This window comes from Sturnira hondurensis, unplaced genomic scaffold (assembly GCF_014824575.4).
Source record: "Sturnira hondurensis isolate 20B ecotype Veracruz unplaced genomic scaffold, ASM1482457v3 Scaffold0018493, whole genome shotgun sequence".
Lineage (NCBI taxonomy): Eukaryota > Metazoa > Chordata > Mammalia > Chiroptera > Phyllostomidae > Sturnira > Sturnira hondurensis.
Genome location: NW_028091124.1, coordinates 345,040 through 365,671, shown reverse-complemented (window position 1 = coordinate 365,671; position 20,632 = coordinate 345,040). Strand labels below are relative to the sequence as shown.

Sequence of the window (20,632 nt, the reverse complement as noted above, 5' to 3'; positions counted from 1 at the left end):
AGTCTCCACATGGAAGAGAGGACTTTTCCAGCAAGCAGCACACAGAAACCCCTCAGGGGCGTGGGGGACTCACCTTCTCCTCTGCCAGGTGTAGGAGCTGTTTCCTGGCCTTCTCCACATCTGAGGAAGGGCCTCTGATGACAACTGTGTCGCTCCCCGAACCTTCCACAGGGAAGTGGATGTGGACCCCGCCGCACTCCTCCATGATGGAGCGGATCAGGCGGCCCTTGGTGCCAATGAGGGAGTTGTGCAGCTTGGCGGGGATGGAGACCTCCACCTCGGCTATGTTGGCCTGAAATCACACGGCACAAGGGAGCCTCGCTTTTGTGTGGCAAGCAGGGCGAGAGTGAGGGTCAAGCCACAGTGGGTGGGGCTGAGTGTGCACATGTGGGTGTGTGTGCACACTGGCAACTCAGTGCAGAAGGGAAGCCACGATGTCAGCCCATAAAACTGCGCTGTTCCTCCAGGCCCTCTGGGTGTGAGCCGCCGAGCCCTTCCCTGTTAAAGACTTGTGAGCAGGGACTCGGCCTCCAGTCACAAGGAGTCGACGAGACTGTGTTTACTGGCTGCGTAGACAGTGGTGCGAGAGACACAGCAGACGGGACGCACTGTACGAGGCCCCGCACCAGGGACACAGAGCCAATGGTCTAGGGAGAGCAAAGCACCTGGAGCCGTCAGGTCAGCACCCAGGAAGAGCGAACATGGACAGAACCAGGCCCACACACAGGCAGACTGCCCGAGCCGGGGATGGGGGGAGGGCGCAGCACCGCAGCTCCGGCAGGTCCACACTGACGGGACCCAGGCACAGGGCTCAGAAGAGTTCGGCCTCCAGCAGGGACACCTGGGCCTAGACAAGCAGCACCGTGACCCCACCCGGTAAGTCCAAGGAGGGTGCGCTGTTTCAAAGTGACTTCTCGAAGCACAAAGACACAGGGACACAAAAATAAGTGGAATCCACCACAATAAGCTTCACGGTGTCTGGCACAGTAAAAAAAATACTGGATGTCAAAGAAACAGGAAACAACAACCCACAATGAGGCTAAAACAAAAGAGAGCCACCCAGGAATAACCAGAGGTTCGAGACGGGCTGAGGACAGAAAGGGCTCTCACTGTACAGCAGCTGGTGGAGCAGCTGAAGGAAAAGACTGAACGTGTCAGGAGCAAGAAGGAGAAACCCACACCGAACTTCCACAGGTGAGACTAGCATCTGAAATGGGAAACGCACCAGATGGGGTTTCGGGCAGATCAGATGTTGCAGAAAGTTAATGGATGTAAAGAAATTCATAGAGAAAGAGCACCTCCACCCCCCCCCCCCCAGTAAAACAGCATCAGGGGACAGCAGGACGACGTCATGCCACCCAGCACCCAGAGGCCCTGGAGGGGAGGACAAAAAAAGCTATTAGGAAGTAATGACCCAAATCTTTCCAAATTTGATAACAACTCTAAACTCAAATATCCAGGAAGTTCAATCAATTCCAAGCAAAGAAATACGAAAACTACAAAGCTGGTGATACAATTTAAAAAAAGGCCAGAGGCAGGCAAGTCTGTGCAGCCAAGCAAGGCCAAGGGTACCCTCCTCTGTCTTGTCAGGAACAACGTGAGTGAGGTGACAGGGAAGCAGACTCTCAAGCACGGACGGGAGAACTGGGGCGGGGCCCCGGGACGCGCTCATGCCAATGGGAATGCAAAACCGTATAGCGGTCTGGGGAGACAGGTGGCAGGTCTGGTAACAGTCCACACACTCTCCCCATAAGCTCTACCTTCCAGGTGAAAGCAGCGAGGCCGGCACGCTGCTGGAGCCCAGCCCTCCAACATTTGGGGAGCAGCAGAGCTGGTCAGACGGCAGGAAGGGGGCCAGGTGGGGTGTACAGGAAGCACAGAAAATAGATTAAGGTGGGTGAACGCATAAACGTTTCTTCTCATTATTTCCATCCCCTTAAGAAGTAGCTGGGTATTTACACAGGAAGGCTAAGGAAGTGTGCGCGTCACGGCCCGTGACGCAGAGGCAGGACGACAAAGCACAGGGTGGGTGGGGAGGCCCCTCGAGGGAAGGGGTGCACCAGATGCCAAAGCGACCCCGAGGCACAAGGCGCCCGAGTGAAAAAGGGCAACAGAAGGAACCGAAGGAACTTTCAAGGGAAAAGAAGGCAGCAAGAAGGAACCGAGCGGACGGGACAAAAACCCAACTGCACACACATTACAACCACACACAGGAGGCCAGGCAGAGGGGACAGGCCGTCACTGCTAAGGAACAGGGACAGTTTTTGTTTGGAACATGGGGAAGTTCTCGCGGTGGACGGTGTTGGTTGTGCAGTAGCCTGAGTGCACTCAGTGCCCCTGAAGCGCGCGCTGAAAGACGGTGAAGGTGGTAAATTCTATGGACATTTCACCATAAATTCGAAAATAAACACATTAACCACCACGTTAAATGTAACTTACTACACTTAGTAAGTGTATATAGTAAAATACGTAATACGACACGTAATAAACAGATATAATCACTGATACAACTAAATGTGAACACCTCGACTTCCAAGGCAGAGACTACCACCCTGGCAGGTGGCTCCGCACTGGTTGGCGGGCCTCCCGTACACCGCAGGGCCGCAGGTGCCAACCCCAGTCAGGGCACGCCCGCTCGGCCGCAGGTCTGACTGCTGTCGGGGCAGCTAACTGTGCTCTCTCCCCGCCCACCCCAAGATCTGTCTCCTCTCTCTCTAAGATCGGGTTAAAAAAAGAAAAAGAAACGTAGATTAAGATTTCTCACCACAAGAAAAAAAGAACATAAAAAAGGGCAGAGATTGTGAGACTGAATAGAAAAGCAAACTGCCTAAAAGAAAGCCACTGTAATAAAGATTTCAGAGCAAAGAATATTACTAGGAGTACAAGGAGGTCGTCTTATAATAAGGATGCAAATTACGTATTAGGAACGAGAGAGGTGACATCATTATAAACAGTAACAAGATTATGTGGGACTACTGTGAAAAATCCTATACCCATACATTCAACAACTGAGATAAAATACTGTATAAACCCCTTCAAAGACACAAACTGCGAAGTTCACGCAAAGGGCACACACGCTATCCACACAATGCAGTGTGACTCAGCAGTAAAACGAAGGCAGCACACAACTGAGCTTGCAGACACAGAGAACTGAGCTGTAGTCGGCGGAGCAGATGGGGACTGTAGATGGGGAGTGTGGGGGGCGTGCAAATTGGGCAAAGGAGGTCAAAAGGTACAGACTCCCAGCTAGGAAGCGAGTCCCTCACATGGGGCATCGCGTGAGCACGGCAACCACACTTAATGAAGCGGCTGAGAGTCTTCAACATTCTCAAGGAAATGCTTTGGGACTGTGTGGTGACCACTGTCACACCAACGCGTCGTTCCCAGCGCACCCAAAGCTGTGTGTCCATCACACCACAATGGACACGTGACGCACTGAACCACAACACGGATGAACCTCACAGTGACTGTGCACTGTGAATGCGGCTGGACTCCAGGGGAGACACTGTGACTCTTGGGTCAGTTCTGTACAATTCAGACTCATCTGCCATGACAAAGCAGATGGCTGGGCAGGACAGCAGGGAAGTGACGCGGGACAGAAGTGTCACAAGTGGCCCAAGGCCACCGCAGGGAGAAGAGTTCATTGTCTTGACTGGAGGTGCTGCCACGGACGTGCACACCCGCCAGCACACCCGCCTGCCCACTGGGAAGATACGCTTTCTTAGGTGGTCTTTTTTCAAAAATTGAAAGAAAGAAAAAAGTGACACTGTCGGGACATGAAGATTCCCAAGCACGCAACCTTGCTCCTGCCACTCAGGACCCTCACAAGAGGCCCCAGAGGCCGAGGCCAGGCCACCCGTCTGCGCGCAAGCCCAGGCCACAGCCCGTGCCCCGGCCGCCCAGCCCTCATTACCAGGTCTTTCTGGATGGACAGGATGCGGCTCCTGGCGGCCTCGCAGTTGGCCCGCTTGCCCGTGATGATGATGGTCTCCGAGTTGCTGTTTTCTGCTGGAAGGTCGATCTTGGTGTTGCTCTCTTCCCGGATCTACGAGGAGACAGACTGAGCAGTGAGCAGTGACTCCCCGTGAAACACTGGGGAGCCCACGGCGGGGAAGCCAGGCCCCCCCTGCAAATCTAAAGCCAGAGAGCAGGGGGCTGCCGAGGGCAAGGAGGGCCGCGATTCGAGGGCGAGCGGCCTGGTCACCTTTTTGATGTTGGCGCCTCCCTTCCCAATGATGTTCTTGTGGAACTGTTTGAAGATCGGGACAGAGATTGAATAGCTGTTTTCCACCTTAAAAACAGAAGAGGTGGCCGGTTAACTGCCACGCTCGAGAGTGTCCCTTCCACCCGAGAACCGCATGGAAGGACAGACTGCTCCGGAGCAGACTCCGTCCCACTTCTCCCCCATCTGACCCCCAGAGGCCCGTCACCAGGACGAGTGAGATGCCTGCAAACAACCAGCCCCACAGAGTCGATGGTGCAAAGCATGCTCCCCTAAGGACCCGCCAGATACATGCTCCATGACCCAGGAGCACCGAGCCTGGCCAGGCGCCCCACCAGGGTGTCAGGTTCAAAGGGTGCCCGCGGCCCCTCTAAGACAGAGCTGGGGACGGACGGAGCCAGGACTCCAAGCTGAGGAGCAAGCTCAGAGCACATAGGCCCAGCTGCTCTCAGTAGGCCCAGTGCTCCTGGGCGCAGGTAAGCCCGCCTGGCCCCACTCCCAGGAGGCCGCAAGGTGCGTGCAAGCCTGCCTGTGACTGGAGCACACAGGGCCCCTGGCAGTCTCCCCACCAAGTGCCCTCTTCCATTCCCAGGTCTGAGGGAAGAACAGTCCATCAACAACACTGCTTGTCCGAGTCTCTCTCCTCACCGGATGGTTCATTTCCAGCTGTCTGAAGACCCCTGAAGGAAACAGTCACCTGCCCTGCGACACAGGGGTCCCCCCCCTTGAACTCCACGGACACTCAAGTTGTAAGCATCTCCGCTAGTCTAAATATCAGGTATGGAGAGGCGGCACCCCAACTTTGCCCAAATCCCAGACACCACAGACCCACCCAGCACCCCAATGTGCTCCCCAGAGCTGGGGTCCCCATACGCACACCCCACCCCCACAACACAGGGTGGAAAGCGTCCCCTACCAAATCCGCCACCATCTTCTGCATGTATTTTGTGCACTTTTCCACCTCGTTCTTGGGGCCTCTGAGTTGGACAACATCACTTTTTTGTGCTGGGTCTGGAAAGTTGATGATAACCTAGGATAAACCACCAGAAGACCAAGTCCAATCACTGGCGAGAATTCCCAAACATCGCACACTCCCCAGGGCCCACCAGGCCGCCCCGGGGGTTAGAGAGATAAGGCTGCTGGGAGGCTGTACCTCCGGGAACTTGTCACGAATCTCACGGATCCGTTCGCCCTTCTGCCCGATGATGGTGCGATGAAACCTCTGCTCAATGATGAGGTCCTTGGTGCGCTCGTTTTCCTGAGAGTACAGTTGAAGTAGATGAAGTTATTCATCACAAGCAGGGGAGCAACCCCTCCCAGCAGGAGGCTGGTGCCAGGTGCACTGGCCAGTAGACAGCACCCGCTAGACACCTACTCTCCCCAACAATCACCACACCTCATGCTGCCCTGGGCATGTGCCGCCCCCCTCCCTGGGCACGTGTCACCCCCCGGGCAAGGTGCAAGGACAAGCCAAGTGTAGAGCCCTACAACCAAGCATGTGACTGCCGCAGCCACAACCACCTGAGCAGCCCCCTCAGCACCCGTGTTCCAGCAAGAACCAGAGGCCGAGGGAGGCCTGGTGCTCTGCATAGCAGGGAGTGGCCCACCCTCACCACAAGGAGGCTCGGAGGACTGTCCCGTGTGCCTAAGAAAGAGTGGCTGACCACAGGGCACTGGACCCGTGTGGTCCTCAACCCCCTCCAGGGGGCCTGTTAAATGTCAGAAGATCACACCAGCAGAGGTGGAGGGCAACCTACCCACCAACTAAACAGGTGAAAGAATTTGGGAGATTCTGGAGCGGACGGGCGTCAGGGCAACAGAGAAATGAGGTTCAGTAAGTAACCTAGTAACAAGACACCCCCGGGCCAGGGACCCTGGGCTATAGGATACGAGCTGGCTGACGGAGGACCCAGGACACTCCAGGCTGAGGGGTGAGCTCAGAGGTGGCGAGAGAGCAGTGGGAGGCTGCACTCTCCATGGATGACCACTGAGGAGCAGAAGCCCTGCCCCAAAGCTGGCCTCTGACTGGGGCCCCAGCGTGGGCACTGTGGGAGAGGTTACCAAGAACACCTGGGGGGAGGGCAGCTGATCCTGGGGCCAGCCTCCACCCTGACGAGAAGCCCTACCTTGCCGTGGCTTTCCTGACAGTCTGCACATGTCCGTGCTAAGCTCTGAGCACTCGGGCAGTGCTGGGCTCATTTGGATTCAAAAGCACCAGGTGAGCCACATGCTGCCCAGTCTGGGACTCGCAGCTGGAAGGTTCTCTACACTCGACTCCGGGGCATGCTGGCGGCAGGCCCAGGGCAGCACAGTACTTTAGTCTGAATGCAGGGAACAAGGTTCACTGTGCTCCCTCCCATTTTCAGATAACCTCACACCAGGGACTCTCAACCTAGGACACACACACACACATTCCCCTGGTGCCTTGAGGAATCCAGGAAAGTCCCTCACAGTCCCTGGAGTCCGCCCACTACAGAAGCCCGGAACCCAGCACAGTAGGTGGCCCAGTAGGACGGGGCCGGCTGCCCCTGCTGCTCTGTGAGGTGCCTCCGCAGGGCCCCACCCAGGGCTCACCATGCGGGAGGCGAGCTCCAGCAGCTCCCGCTTGGCCTGCTGCACACCCTGCGGGTCCCCCTCGATGCGGATCAGGCTGCTCTTCTCGCTGTCGGGAGGGATGCGCACAGACACCTTGTACTGGTCTTTGATTCTGTTGACTTAAGGACACAGAACACAAAGGAATGTGTTGGACTCAGGCTCTATCACAGGCGACCACCTTCTGAGTGATGACTGACTCGGCTAAAGCCCCGAAGAACCCAGGCAGCTGTCTCACAAGCAGAAAGGACGCCGAGGCCTCAGCGCACGACTGCCCACCCTCTAGCCCAAGCTGGGCACCGTCTCCATGGGCCAGCCACAGGCAGCACTGCCCGACCACTCGGAATGACTGCAGCCAGGGGGACTGCAGAACCCGGGACTCGGCTGGTCTGTGGTCTGCCTGGGGCTTCAGAATACAGCGTCATTTTGTTCAACTTGCTTTCATTACAACATTGATGAGTAAGAAAAAAAAACATCAGCCCTGGCTGGTGTAGCTCAGTGGACTGAGTGCAGGCCTGCGAAATAAGGGATCACGGTTCGATTCCCAGTCAGGGCACGTGCCTGGGTTGCAGGCCAGGTCCCCAGTCGGGGGACAGATAAGAGACAACCACACACTGATGCTTCTCTCAAAAAAAAAACCAATAAATAAAATCTTAAAAAAAAACCCACACCTCCTGGGCACTAGACCAACACCCGGTAAGGCAGGCAACAAGCAGACATGTACTCTGAACGAAGACAGCCACACAGGGCGAACTCCACACAGGGCACATGCACAGAGGCTCGGGCCTCCTTGGGGCAGGGAGTGCGGGGTCCTGGAAGCCTGGGGAAGGAGCCAGGACCACAGCATACAGAATGGACCCTGAAGGTGACACAGGGTCACTTCTGGAACTGGTAAGTATTGTGAGATGCACGATGGCCGTGCAGTTAAACTGAGTACAACGTCTGAAACGTCCTGAAATACACACCAAGCTCACCTAACACGTTTCTGATGCCGTCTCACCTTGTGCTACCTACCCAGCACAAGTAAAGCCAACAATGAACCTGGGCTCGCATATTACTGTTTGCCCAACAGAATCCCTCCCTGCACTGGGTGACTTGGAATGAGCCTAGAAACATCTGACTCCTGGGTCAGGTTCAGGGCCCAGAAGCTCTGACTGAAATGTGGCAGATGACACCCTTGGGGTTGCCTTTGCTGTGGCCCTTGTGGGTGATTCAGGGAACTGACCTGCTCGATCACATTTGCCTCGAGGCTGAACACCTGGGTGAGGACGCCCAGTTGAACACCTGGTGGGCCTTCTCCCAGCCCGCCCCCTCACTGGCCACCTCACTCACTGTTGGCCCCGCTCTTCCCGATGAGGTGTCGGTGGAACTTGTGGTCGATGCTGATCTCCACGTAGTCCATGCGGTGAACCTGCAGCGGCACAGAGCACAGCCCCGGGGAATGAGGTCGGGCAGCCAGAGCCACAGGCCGGCCTGGCGGTTGCTGCCTGTCCTGGCTGCTCTGCTGTCAGGGCTGCTGCAGGGCTGGCTCCTTCAAAGACCCCTTCAAAATACAGTCTCTCTCTGTGCCCTGTGGGATTCGGGCCAGCTCCTAGCCACCTCGGAGCCCACCGCTCACTGACCAGCGGCCTGCTGTCTCTGTGCTCTCCCACGCTAGGCTGGCCGGCCTGCCTGCCGTGCAGCAGGACGCAGCCCCGCCCCCCGCCCTCCAGCACTGAGCCTGTGCCCTGGCACCTCACCAAGTCCTTCACCATGGCCTCGATCTGCTCCTGCGCCACGTTCACGTCCTCTGTGGGGCCTTCCAGGGTGATCTTGTCCTCGCCCTCTGTGAACTCGATATGAACCTGCCACAGCAGAGCAAGGGGCCATGGGGACAGGCACAGCACCAGTGGCCTCTGAGACCGATTGGCCTCCCCAGCGCAGCGGCCGACCCTCACCCTTCATGTGAGTGCATGTCCACAGCACAGAGAGCTGCAGAGGGGCCCAAGGACAACCCTGTCACTTTGGCGCTGAGTGCTGTGGTCTAGTCACCCTCCCTTCCCCAAACAGGGGCTGAGCAGTTCTTCACCCTGCGCGTGCCAACAGGCCACAGCCGGACAGCAGGCGTCCTGTGCTGCCCGCACCGCAGACTGCCCCACCTCTGCTGGCTGCATGCAGGGCGCGACGGCAGGCAGGAGTAGAATTTTAACCCAGGTACAGCTGCCCAACGGTGGTCCTCAGACAAGGCCACTGTCCCCATTCACAACACACCGGGTAAAGAGAGAACTTCATGGAAAACTGGTCCCAGGAAGGCAGCCCACTGGTGTAAATGAGGACTTTGATCTTAAAAGTAAAACGGCTACAGAGTGAACAGAAACGGCACCCCTGTGGACCAAGAATACACTGTGATGCGTGTCCCCTGGTATTTTCTACCCTGTTCACCGTCCGGGAGCTACCGTCTCCTCTGGAAAACTGAGAAGACCTCCCGGACAGACTGCCTCAGAACTTCCAGCTGTAACTGGGAGGAGCTGTTACACCTTAACTAAACGAGGTGACTCTTGAGATGGTCATCAAACCTCACAACACACATCTTCTCTGTTTTAAAAAGACCGAAAGAATGACTGAGACGTTAAAAAAAACAAACCTTATTTTAACTTTTGAGAACTGTGTCAGTCTTTGAAGGTACCTGACAGGTTACACAGCAAACCCAAAATGAAGGTCAGACAGACAACAGTACGTGAGGCCTCCTCACCTTCGGCATCTGCTGAGTTATCTTGGCCAGGTTCTGCCCCTTCTTGCCAATGATGAAACGATGAAGCCAGGAAGGAGCGGAGACGGAGGAGACAGTAAAACTGTTGGCCTGGCAAAACCCGGAAACAAACCATGAGCCAGGTCGCTCAGCAGGGCTCAGGGGCTGGTGAGCCCCCAACCCAACACGGCCCGTCCCCGGGCCTACTCAGGAGGCGGCTACCTTGGCATAGACCTCGGTCAGCGCCTGCCCCAGCTTCTCGGGCTCGCCGCGCAGTATCACGGTCTCAGAGGCGCTGTCCGAGGGCGGGATCTCCACAGAGACGCCAGTCCTCTCCAGGATCTCCTGCAGGGAGTTGCCCTTGGGCCCAATGACGTACTTGTGCTGGGACTTCTTCACCTCCACCGCGATGGTCGTGGTCTTCTTTTTCTAAGTGAGACCACCGTCAGGATTTCAGAGAGAAGGGCATAGGTGGGGCTGGTGGGGACGGATGTTGCCCTCAAAGGGCAGAGTGCAGGACACGGGGCCAGGCTGTACCTGTTGAGCCCCTGGAAGGGAAGACAATGACCAGCCAATCCCCAGAAACCCCACTAATCAAGGGTTGGATTTTCTCCCCAAAAGAATTACCCAGCCATTTCAATTAAAGCCAGACTTGGAAGAGCTACAAGCACCAAGCCCTCTCCCCAAATTAAAAGACAAGTTTCAGTCCTCAAAGTCCCCAATACCGACGGGAGGTGACAGCTACCTCAGAGAGGTGCCATTCGTGGGCAGTACATCCAGCCTAGGCAGGAGGGTGTGGGGGCGCGGATGGTGGGGACGGCCCCACACGGAGCTCAGCCCACTCTCCAGGGTCAGGCGAGGAGCGGGGCTGGGCTCTGTTTCTGCCGCGGGGCCCCCTCCCACCGCTACCTTCTCTTCATATATCCTCTTGATCCGGGCCACAGCCTGAGCCAGCTGCTCCTTCTCCCCGGTGAAGATGATTTCTGTCCGGCTGACGCTGGGTGGGGGGATGTTGATGCGCGTGCCAGTCTCCTGCATGATCTCGTTGACGAGTCGGTTGTAAGGCCCAGCGATGAAGGGGTGGAATGCCTTCTCCACTTCAAGCCTCTCTACGGCACGCTTGTCCTGGGAACCAAAGGACAGAGCTGGGCACAGCTCCTGAGGACAGATGGGGCCTCTGACACTGGGGGCCAGGCTGCCGCCGGCACACCAAGCCCGTGGCCCCCTCACCTGCTCGGCAGAGATGAGCAGCACTTCGTGGCGGGCCTTCTCGATGCCCTCTTTGGTGCCCGTGATCCGGATCTGGTTGCTCGTGTCGTCTGGGCGTGGGATCTGGATTTTGGTGGCGGTTTTCAGCTCTAAGTCTTGTAGTTTCTCTCCATTTTTGCCAATAACAAAGCGATGGTGTTCTTTGGGAATGGCGACAGTTGCTGAGGCCTAAACAGGCATAGAACCAAAGAAAACAAAAGTATGTGTAGGTTCTGAAAAAGTGTGTTTTCCCATGATATTCTCTCTGGGTAGAAGGCCATTCTCACTGGTTTTTGCCTAGGCCACCCTCACCACCCTTCCAACAGTTGCAGATTGAACAGGCCCCTCTTGGGCACACTTGCTCTGAGCCCCCAGCTAGGATAAGTTCAAGTGAGACATATTCCCATGGCCTCAGATCACACTTTCAACTCTGGTAATTATTTAGCATTAATTCTTTGTCCAGCCTCTCCTCAGCCTGGCCACAAGCCACATGAGGACAGGGACACTCAGTACATGTCTTGTTTTCCATGCCAGTGACTCCAATGCCACACTGGGACATGGCAGGAAACCAGGTTAACTTCTGTGTCTGCAGCATCGGGCCATCTTTGCGGACATAAGCCCAGTGTCTGGTAATAAACTTTCTGTCTCCTGTCCCATCAGTTAAGTCAGACAGCTCATCTGGGCGAAGAAAGTGGAAGCAACCCAAACCCCGCTTCCCATGAGTCAGAAATCAACCAACGTCCTGCGGCCCCAGAGAAAACTGGGGGAAGAGGGAGGTTTCTAGTCTTTCTAACTCTGTGCAAAAAACCAGCCGTCTACTAAGAGAACTCAGAAAGTACAAAAAACAGAACAAAGGGAAGCACTAAGGTCTCCACCACCATGCTGGCAGAAGGTCCCTCCTTCTCCGAGGGCCAGAGTTTCTGTCCAGAACACCAAGTGCCAAGGGCAGGCACGTCACTTGGCACAGAGACAACAAGAAAGGGCCTCGCCCCCCCCTGCCCCCCCGGCACAGGAGCCGAGACCCGCTGGCTGGCACATTCTCATCAAATGAGGTTTACTCCAAAAACGGTTCCATGTAGGAAACCCATTGACACAATTCACCATGTTGTTAGATCGGTGGAGGAAAAAATAATCATCTCCACAAAGTTTAAATCCACACACGATAAAAATCTGAAGGAAAATGGAAATCAACGGACGCCCTCCCACCCTGCCCCCTGAACAGCACGGTGAGCTGTGCAAGCCCACTCACGGGGGGGGGGGGGGGGGGGGGGGGGGGGGGCGGCGCCCCAACATGACAGAACACACAGCCCACAGCTGTCCGCGTGACCTGACCCCCACTAGAACGAGTCCCTGCAGGAGGGGACAGAGGCTGGACAGCAAGAGCCCCTGACCCCACAGCCGGAAGCCCTGGAAAGCTGCTGCCTTATTGCTGTCGATAACGGAGGCTGAACTGGAATCCAGACATGAGCAGCTGCCACTTAGCTAAAGACAACCGGTCAGAAGACGTGAGAAGAAAGGCCGCTCGTTTCCGGCAGGCAGAGTAAAGGGAAGGACAACAGAGTGGCTGGACCTCCAGCCGGCAAAAAAGGTGGACCATGGGCCTCAGAAGTCACAACAAATCCCTCAGAGGGCCCAACGCAATGGTGAGCAGAACGCTGATCATACAGTGTGCAGGTGAAACAAAGGATAGGAACTCTGGAGAAGAGCAGTGTGGCAGGGACCGTAAAGACTGCTACTCAGGCACGTCCGCAACCTCCACGTCTGAACAGGAGAGTTCCCGCACACACAGAGACCAGGGGTCAGATGGGGAAGCCTGGGAGTGATCGTCCAGCACGTGATAAAGTCACTCCAATTGGTGGGGGGTGGGGGGGGTTCCTTTAAAATGGTACCGATGACCTGAGAGCCATACGGGACCAGGTGAGACTACACGTGGACCTGGTACCGTTCATGATGAATTCTGTGAACACTGTCAACATCAGGCGCACACTGACTGGGATGTAAGAACACCCTCACATGCACCAGAGGAAATAGGAGTAAACATTCCTGCATACCCCAATGTGAAAAAATAGTTTTGTAACAACGACCAAAATAAAACCGATCACTGAGTTTTCCTACACATTAATAAACTTTCACAGAGAAGATAAGATCAAACACAAATGGCAAACAGGAAAATGTTCCTGGTAACACACGACTGATAAGGGTATTTAGCAGCCTTAATAGAGTGAGCCAGATGGACAACTTTGACTTGATAGAAAAGGGCGGGAGAACAGAGTACAGAGAAAGCAGAAAGAGACGATGCGCTCAGTCCTGCCCATCAGAACAATGCAAATCAGCCACACTATCCCCTGTGGCCCAGTGGGTGGGCATCCTCCCATAAACCAAAAGGTCGCAGGTTAGATTCCCCGAGTCAGGGCACAAGCCTGGATTGCAGTCCAGGTCCCTGGTTGGGGGTGACAGGCAACTGTTTCATGTTTCTCTCCTCTCTCTAAAAAATGAGTAAATAAAATCTTTATTAAAAAAATAAACACACAACGCAAAACAGAGTTTATGCAGCTGCCTCCCAGCCTGACACACCAGCACTGGCTAAGCCCAGCAGGGTTTCAGGGACACGGTAGAGCGTGAGGGCACGGCCCCCATCGGGGCAGACCTGGCTGTAATGGCAAAACTATGCTGCCGCTGCCCACTGGCCCAGCCACCTCACCTCCAGCCCCAGACGTGCTGGGCAACACAGGAAGCAGCTCGTGCCCCAGGTCTCCCTGTAACAGGACCTGGGCAGAGGGTGGGGAGCCACGCTGAATGCAGCTCAGCGCACTGTGTCGCACAGCAGGGTGCGGAAGCGAGGAAAGCTGCTATGCGCTGATACACAGACGCCTCCGGAAAACGGGCAGGAAAAGCCAGGTGACGAGCAGAGTCCGTGGCAAACTCCCTTTCGCTGCTCCTCCCCAACCCCAACAGGAAGGATCCAATAAAGATGGGAAGACCTCAGGCAGCAGCAGTGAGGGTGGGAGAAGGGCCGAGAGGCTGGCTCTGGAGGCCAGGGACCTGCACAGCTCTGACTGCAGTCGCCCAACGTTTAAGTGACTTTCAAAAGCGGAAAACCCACCAAAGCACACGAACCCAATTACCTATCAAGGTGACAGCCTGACCTAAACAGGGAGAAGAATGGCGTCAGGTGATCGTAAAACCCACGACCCTCCACCACCTCAATTAGAAGAATCCATTTGAACTCAAAAACAACTTCCCACTACCCGTGTCGAGGATTCTTGGACAACCAGCAGATTTCAGATCTGTGGAAGGACATAGTCAAGGTCAGTCAACAGGTCTCTGTTAGAAATCAGGAAGTGATGGACGTGGATGGTCCTGCTGGAAGGCTGCAGGGAACCAACTGCGAGGGGCCCAGGCACTGGCTGAGGATGAGGCGACTTCGGTTTAAAGTACCACTGATAAACCCTCAGGAGACCCAACGACACTAAAAAGGTTCGTGGCTCACCAGTGAAGGTGCGAGAGGGCTACTTCAGTCTACAAGTGAAGAGGGAGATAAGGACCCATTTCCTGTCCTCCCCTTCCCACTCGCTGGCCCAGGGGGATAGCTCTTCCCTGAAGACCACCTGCTCGTGAGGGGGAGGGGTGGGGAGGAGCTGAGGAGGCCCCACCCTCAGCAGCGGCAGGCGCTGCAGGGGTGCAAGAGGCAGCCACTGGCACAGGCTCACCGGTCAATCTTGGAAGCAGCGCCAAGCACACAGCGCCACCTACAAGCTCTCTCTCCCAACAAACAGGTGAACGTGACAGTGACCAAGCCCCTAATTCTCCTTTCCTCCCAGTTCACAGGAGATAATGAGAGACACCTGATTGTCCCCAAATCCAAGGGCGTTTAGAAAAGGGGGAATACTGTTGAAGAATAGAAAGACTCGAGGCCCAACAAGCACACACGGTGGGCAAGCCATGTGTGGACAGTGACCTGAACACACCGTGAGGGCAGTTCATATACACACGGGGTGGAATGGGGTATGTTAAGAAATTACTATTAATTTTACTAAGTGAGTTACGCCACACTGAATTATTTACAGGCAAATATGCACCTGCAATTTAATTTAATGTAAATGTGGGACGGGGGTGGGGGGGGGATGGGGGTCTGCAGGGAGAAGGAGGGACCCACGGACAAATGCTTTCCCAGTGTCCCCCTCCTCCCAGGACTCAATCACAAAATATTCAAATACCAATGAGCAGACAACAGCAAAAGTCTGAGAGATTACCGCACACCAGCCACCATACGAAGTAATTCACACTTCCCACTTCCTGCACGTAATGATTTAATTCCCTGACGCTAGAGGGATCTGGGACTGCCCCGTGGCCACACGTGGCAAGCCAGGACTCAGTCCTCTACACCGTGTGTGCTAGTGTGGCCCGTGGGAGCTCACTGCTCGGGGGCAGCGGCAAGGGGCCCGCCCCGGTTCTAACTGAACCTACGAGAGCACCATCTGTCGAGGGAACTAGAGAAAAGGCGCCACGACTTCACTCACGCACTGACAGTTTCCAAATAAAGTCCAGTGCTGGGGCCAGGCTGTTCAGGACCTCGAAACTGGTCTGAACTCCCACGGAATGCGAACTTGTAACCTCCCACATCTGGGCCTGGAAACACACACTTAACAGCACAGGCTCTGCCTGGTTCCACCTGGTCTACACCTGGAACTGTTTGTCCCTGTGCGTCCCTGCTACGCTGCCTCGAGAGCACAGCTCCTTCCTTTTAAAGGCCTCAAATTCTGAGATAGCTTTCAACTTTCATTTGGTTTCTTTACCCCAAAAGCACAAATAGGAGGTGTCCCAGTTCTATTACTGAGTTAGTGGTTTTTCACTAAAAATGCCAAGAGGCCATGAATGTTGCTGTCCCACCTCTCAACTAGGGACCTGCCCACTGGTGGGAGAGTCTGAGGAAGTCCGAGTGTGTCCGCTCTGGACCAGGCTGGGGGACACCCACCTGCGTCTGCAGCCGAGCCACAATGTCCTTCCGGGCTTTCATGACAGCATCCAGCTTCCCAGAGACCATGATGGAGAGGCCCTGGTCTTTCGCGAGAGAGAGCTCCAGGTGTGCGCCAGTCCTCTGCATGATCTCAAGGCAGATCTTCGCTTGTTCGCCTTCTCCAAACTGGTTCATGTCCTTGTATTTCCTCTCCTCCAGGGGCACGTGGAACACCTGCTCAGAAAAGGTCAAAGGAGGCTGTTAGAGGTCAAGAGGAGAAGGGGGCTGTGCTCCTAGGCACTGAGCACTGAAATCTGTCTGCTCCCTAGGTACTGCCCTTCCCCTGCAGCTGGAAGGCTGGAGAATAGTGATGACATGAGCAGGAAGGGCCTAAGGCCAGGAGGCCGACCTTCAGGTGAAGACACAGGAGCAGGTAACAGGAAGCTCTGGGTGGGAGTGGGTGGAACGGCTCCCCCCTTCGAGGGGGCCGGGAAGGGCCTTCCTGAAGAGTCAAGACACGGTGGCCTGCTGGGAGGAGAGACCCAAGAAGAGAGAGGGCGAAGGTAGGCGGGGGGCAGTCTGAGCAGGACAGGGCAAAGCTGAGGGGGAAAAAGAAGAGGGCCAGGCCTCGGCCCTGCCCACAGAGATCCAGGGTCAACGGGAGGACACACCTGAGTGCCAGCTCGGGTGCCCCCACTGCTCTGTGGAGATGGGGCCGAGTGTGACTGGCTAAGCAGCGTGTTTAACAAGACCAGAGGACCAGGGAGAAGACACAAGGGAAGACCAGGACGCTGCTGGAGGGGCCTGAGTTTAGTGGAGGTGCCCTCTCAGAGCGCAGGGCGCCCACAGCACCACGGCCGCTTTGAGCTCTGAAGCGTTCACATGAGTTCAGGGACCAGAGACGGGCTGGTGAAGGGGGAAGAGCCAGGAGAATGGTGTGAGAGGAAGCAGAGGGAGAAACTACTCCCAGTGGGGGTGCCGTAGTCAGGCCTTGCTGGAGCAGTTGGTAGGAAAGGGCAGAGGGCGGGGCGGGTTCAGGAGCTGGAGTAGAGACAGAACGGCAGTGGGCTGGAAACGAAAGGGGACCTGTCCCTTCTGGGTGCTGGGGACACAGGGGAGCAGGAGGGCAGTGTGCTCTGTGGAGGAGCCCTGGGTGGGGTGGTGGAGAGGAGCTGCATTCCCATTCTCCTACCTGAGTGATGACGGAAGCCTTGATGGGCCGGATCTTGTTGCCCCAGGCCCCTGAGGGTTCCTGGGCACTTTCCACACAAGCTGCTTTCTCGGGGAGCGGGGGGAAGGCATCTTTGTAGGTCGGAGGGTCACTCTCTTCTTCCGAATTTAAAGTGGCAACTGGACCAGCCAACACAGATCAAGAGGAAGCACATGGCTTTCAGTATCAGATCAGCAAACACTGGGAGGTCCGTGTCGGAAACAGAGCACTAGCTGCCCAGGGGACAGCGCCCCACACGCCCACCCACGATCACCCACGATGGGACAGGGCCCAAACTCTGAACCCGAAGGGAAGACCCCTGCCCTCGTGGCCTCCCTATGAAGGGTCAGCTCAGACACTGGGCACCCCACTCCTCCCCTGACGGGGTGAGCACCCTGAGGCAGGCCTTGTCCCCAAGAGTCTTCTGATCCCGTATTTAAAAAAACCACAATCAGGACAACGTTGGGCAGAACTGGCCCTCAAGTTTGCAGAACAAAGCAATGCTGCTGCCAGGCACAGCCTGCGGTGCACAACGCTGACAAGAATCCAGCGGGACTCCCGCCACTCCCCACCCTCCACGGGGAGTAGCAAGCCCTGGAAATGGGGGCCCTCGTCACTACCGCTTCTGTCCCCATCCTCACTGTCCATGTTCTCACCCCAACAGCCACAGCTATGTGACAGACAGCAGGCATCTGACTGCTAGGACCAACCCATGTGCCCAGGCCAAGCACAGGGCCTGGCAATGGCAGGGCTTGACAACCCTTTGTGAGCAGGTGTTTCGCCACCTCCAGGCTCGTGGCACAGCTCTCAGAACGACAGTAAGGACTCTCGGTGCTGCCCGGCACTCGGGTTCTGTCACTGCCTTGTGCCCATCCCTCACCTTAGGAAGGATATGGTGCGGACCCCCGAGGTTGGTGGGGTCCGCGAGAAAGACCCAGTGCACAGGCACTCGGCCACAGCTGCAGCACCCAGGTGCCAGGTCTCCACCAGCCTGGACACGAGCGCTTGGAAGGTGGCCCAAGTGATTGACAAGGAATTCTTAATTAAACTTTAGAGCTACCACCTGATTCAGTTATTAGAAAACTTAAGAATGTTTGGCACAACCTGGGAGTACAGTAATCTACTTTCTCATGAAAATCAAAACACAGAGGAAAGGTTTTAGGGGGAAACCTGGTGTGCAGACCACCTTGTCCTGCAGTCATACACAGAGAGCAGGTTCTGAAGGGGACGAAGAACGTCAAATACCAGCTTTCCCTCCCACACTGAAGATGTGGAGATGACGGCATTTTAGACGTGCCCGGAGAGGGGCTTCTCGGCCGTGGCCCCACCCTCACTCTGAAGGGTGGCTCCTGACACTGCTCTGGGTTCTCCACCGCCCACACTCAGCTTGACACAGCTGGACAAAGCAGTTCTGAACCAAGAATTCCATTTATCACCAATGGCCAAACTCATCAGCTTTCTGGAAAGTGGAGCACATTTCAAATCTCAGTGTCCAGATTCACTCACCACTCCTGACCAGTTCCACCCAGCGTGCAATATGGCTGGGCCTTGGCCCTACCTTAGACTATAGGGTGAGAGGCAATTGTACAGACTAGACCAGGGCTTGCAGGGAATGCTCCTGAGAGTTCAGAAAAGTGTGTATGAGGCTGTCACCTTTGATCTGTTGTGGAACCAGCCCACTTCGATGTTCAGCAAAGCTCTCTTGGGTCAAGACTGCAACAGAGCTCATGGTTGACGGCACGCCCACACACTGTCCGGGTGAGTCACTGGAGTCGGGGACAAGGAGACAAGAGAAAGTCAGCAGACTCAGCTCCCTCCTGCCCCTGAGACTGGTAAGCTGACTTCCAGCCAAGGTTTAATTCTCTTCTACTAGCAAACCACATCTTACGGTCCTCATTTACAAGCTTGAATGTAAGGTGACACCCAATTTTCACCAAGGGAAGAAAAGAAAAGCTCAGGGAAAGAAAGCAGGGCCCTTGCCCTGTGGCTGAGCAGACACAGGTTCTGGCGGCAAGGACCGGGGCCCTCTGGGACAGCCTGAACCCCACCTGCCAAGCCAACTGGCACGTGTTGACCCAGTGACACACACCGACACCCGAGGGCCATCCTAGCCTTCTCTCTCATTGTTTCGTCCGTCTGTCCACCCACAGCCCTCCTGACACTTGTAAAATTTGCCACATGGCAGTCGATACCAGACAGCCAACCATGCAGCAGAGGCAAGACCTTCATCTGGGGCCCAGAGACATGAAGGACCTGCAAAGCTAAGGCACTGGCCGCAGGGACAGCTGCTTAGCATTAACAATGGGGCAGCAGCAGGGACCACCCGGGGGAGGGTGGTAAGGTGCTTCTCTGCCAACTGCCTGTTCTCCAACATCCCACTGCCCAGGCCCAGGAGGGGACTTGCAGCAGGTGGAGCCTGCCACTGGGGCATACAGTCCCTCAACCGGGGCAGGAATGGGGCCACATCCCCAGTGCCTCAGTACTCAGTGGGGTCCCTTATTGGGAAAACAGGGCTCATAGGAAACTGAGGCCAGGGAGCCTCCAACTCTAGGAGCCCTGTGCTGCCACAGTAAGGAAGAGCCCCCCTCTTCACCCAATCATGCACCAAGTATCTTGTGCCACGTGGGCAACAAAGTAAAAGAGGGCAAGTAATTTAGTAAAAGACTTCTTGCGTGATTTTTACAACTCAGACCACTCCGCAAGTTCAAGAAAATTAAGCTCCGTGTTACAGAGCAGTACTGCCCACACTCAGATCACCCTGAGCCAACGCAGTCCCCACAAAAGAAGTGAAGGGCAAATGGGGAGCCAGAGGCGCCCAGCCCAGGGACGGGAGACGTCCAGACGGGACGGTCCAACTCACCAGCAAAACGGTCGGTAGCCAGAAAGTCCGTCCTGAGGCCACTTCTGTCAGCCTGCCAGCTTTTGCTGGTGCGGGACCGGAAAGGGGAGAAAACAAGGAGAAACCCAGAGAAAAATTATTTGTCTGTTTCTGCAAACCAGACTCCTTTACCTCCCAGCCAGGAGAGTCCAAACAGTGTCCCACACTTTACTAATGCTTTGGCGAGTTTCTCGAAAAACAATGGCAATCCCACTGTTGGGCCATTGACTTCACACAGAACACACTCCCATAAGATCTGAACCATCTAAACTTTGAGAGGGCAACCTACAAGGATGCTGAGGCAGTGATTCCTTAGGAGCCAAAACTTATTTTAAGGGGGGAGGATGGGGGGTGGGATGGGATGGGAGTAATAGACAGAAAACTGTACTTGAAAAACAATTAAATAAAAAAATTGGAAAAAAAAACTTATTTTAAATGTAACCACTTTGAAGAAGAATCCTCACAGAACTGATGGGCTATTCTCTTGTGTGGTGATGTTCTTTCTCACCTCTCACCTCTACTCCTGAGCCTAAAAGAGAAGGCTCAGATACAAGGACGCAGCGTACACTGTGGACCTTGGGGACCCCAGCCTTTCAGGCTGGCTGCGAGCTGCTGTCTTCAGAGGCCCTTTGGTCCCTTCTAATCCACCAGGTCTTAGAAACCCGCCCAGCAAACAGCAGTCTGGGCAGGAACTTCCAAGGCCTTCTGAGGAAGGCCAAGGAGAACTCCGAGAATGAAGAGGATGTGCCTCAGCTTGCCTCAGGGGACTTTGGGACACTGAGGCCCCCAGGTCATTC

The 20,632-nt window shown here is 55.6% G+C and overlaps 1 protein-coding gene across 2 annotated transcripts in view; it reads right to left on the bottom strand.

Moving 5' to 3' along the window:
- The window catches only part of HDLBP (high density lipoprotein binding protein), a 58,168-nt gene that overhangs the window by 10,553 nt on the left and 26,983 nt on the right, over positions 1-20,632 (bottom strand). For both annotated transcript variants that reach the window (XM_037069305.1, XM_037069304.1), the window contains exons 2-17: positions 19,818-19,882; positions 18,611-18,723; positions 16,940-17,097; positions 15,766-15,981; positions 10,773-10,979; positions 10,452-10,667; positions 9,765-9,971; positions 9,546-9,653; positions 8,554-8,658; positions 8,147-8,225; positions 6,797-6,936; positions 5,376-5,480; positions 5,139-5,252; positions 4,205-4,291; positions 3,914-4,045; positions 74-292 (exon numbers count right to left, since the gene is read on the bottom strand). In XM_037069305.1, the coding sequence (XP_036925200.1) occupies positions 74-292; positions 3,914-4,045; positions 4,205-4,291; positions 5,139-5,252; positions 5,376-5,480; positions 6,797-6,936; positions 8,147-8,225; positions 8,554-8,658; positions 9,546-9,653; positions 9,765-9,971; positions 10,452-10,667; positions 10,773-10,979; positions 15,766-15,981; positions 16,940-17,097; positions 18,611-18,686 (2,169 nt within the window). In that variant the 5' untranslated portion in view covers positions 18,687-18,723; positions 19,818-19,882. The remainder of the gene's footprint in view (positions 1-73; positions 293-3,913; positions 4,046-4,204; positions 4,292-5,138; positions 5,253-5,375; positions 5,481-6,796; positions 6,937-8,146; positions 8,226-8,553; positions 8,659-9,545; positions 9,654-9,764; positions 9,972-10,451; positions 10,668-10,772; positions 10,980-15,765; positions 15,982-16,939; positions 17,098-18,610; positions 18,724-19,817; positions 19,883-20,632) is intronic.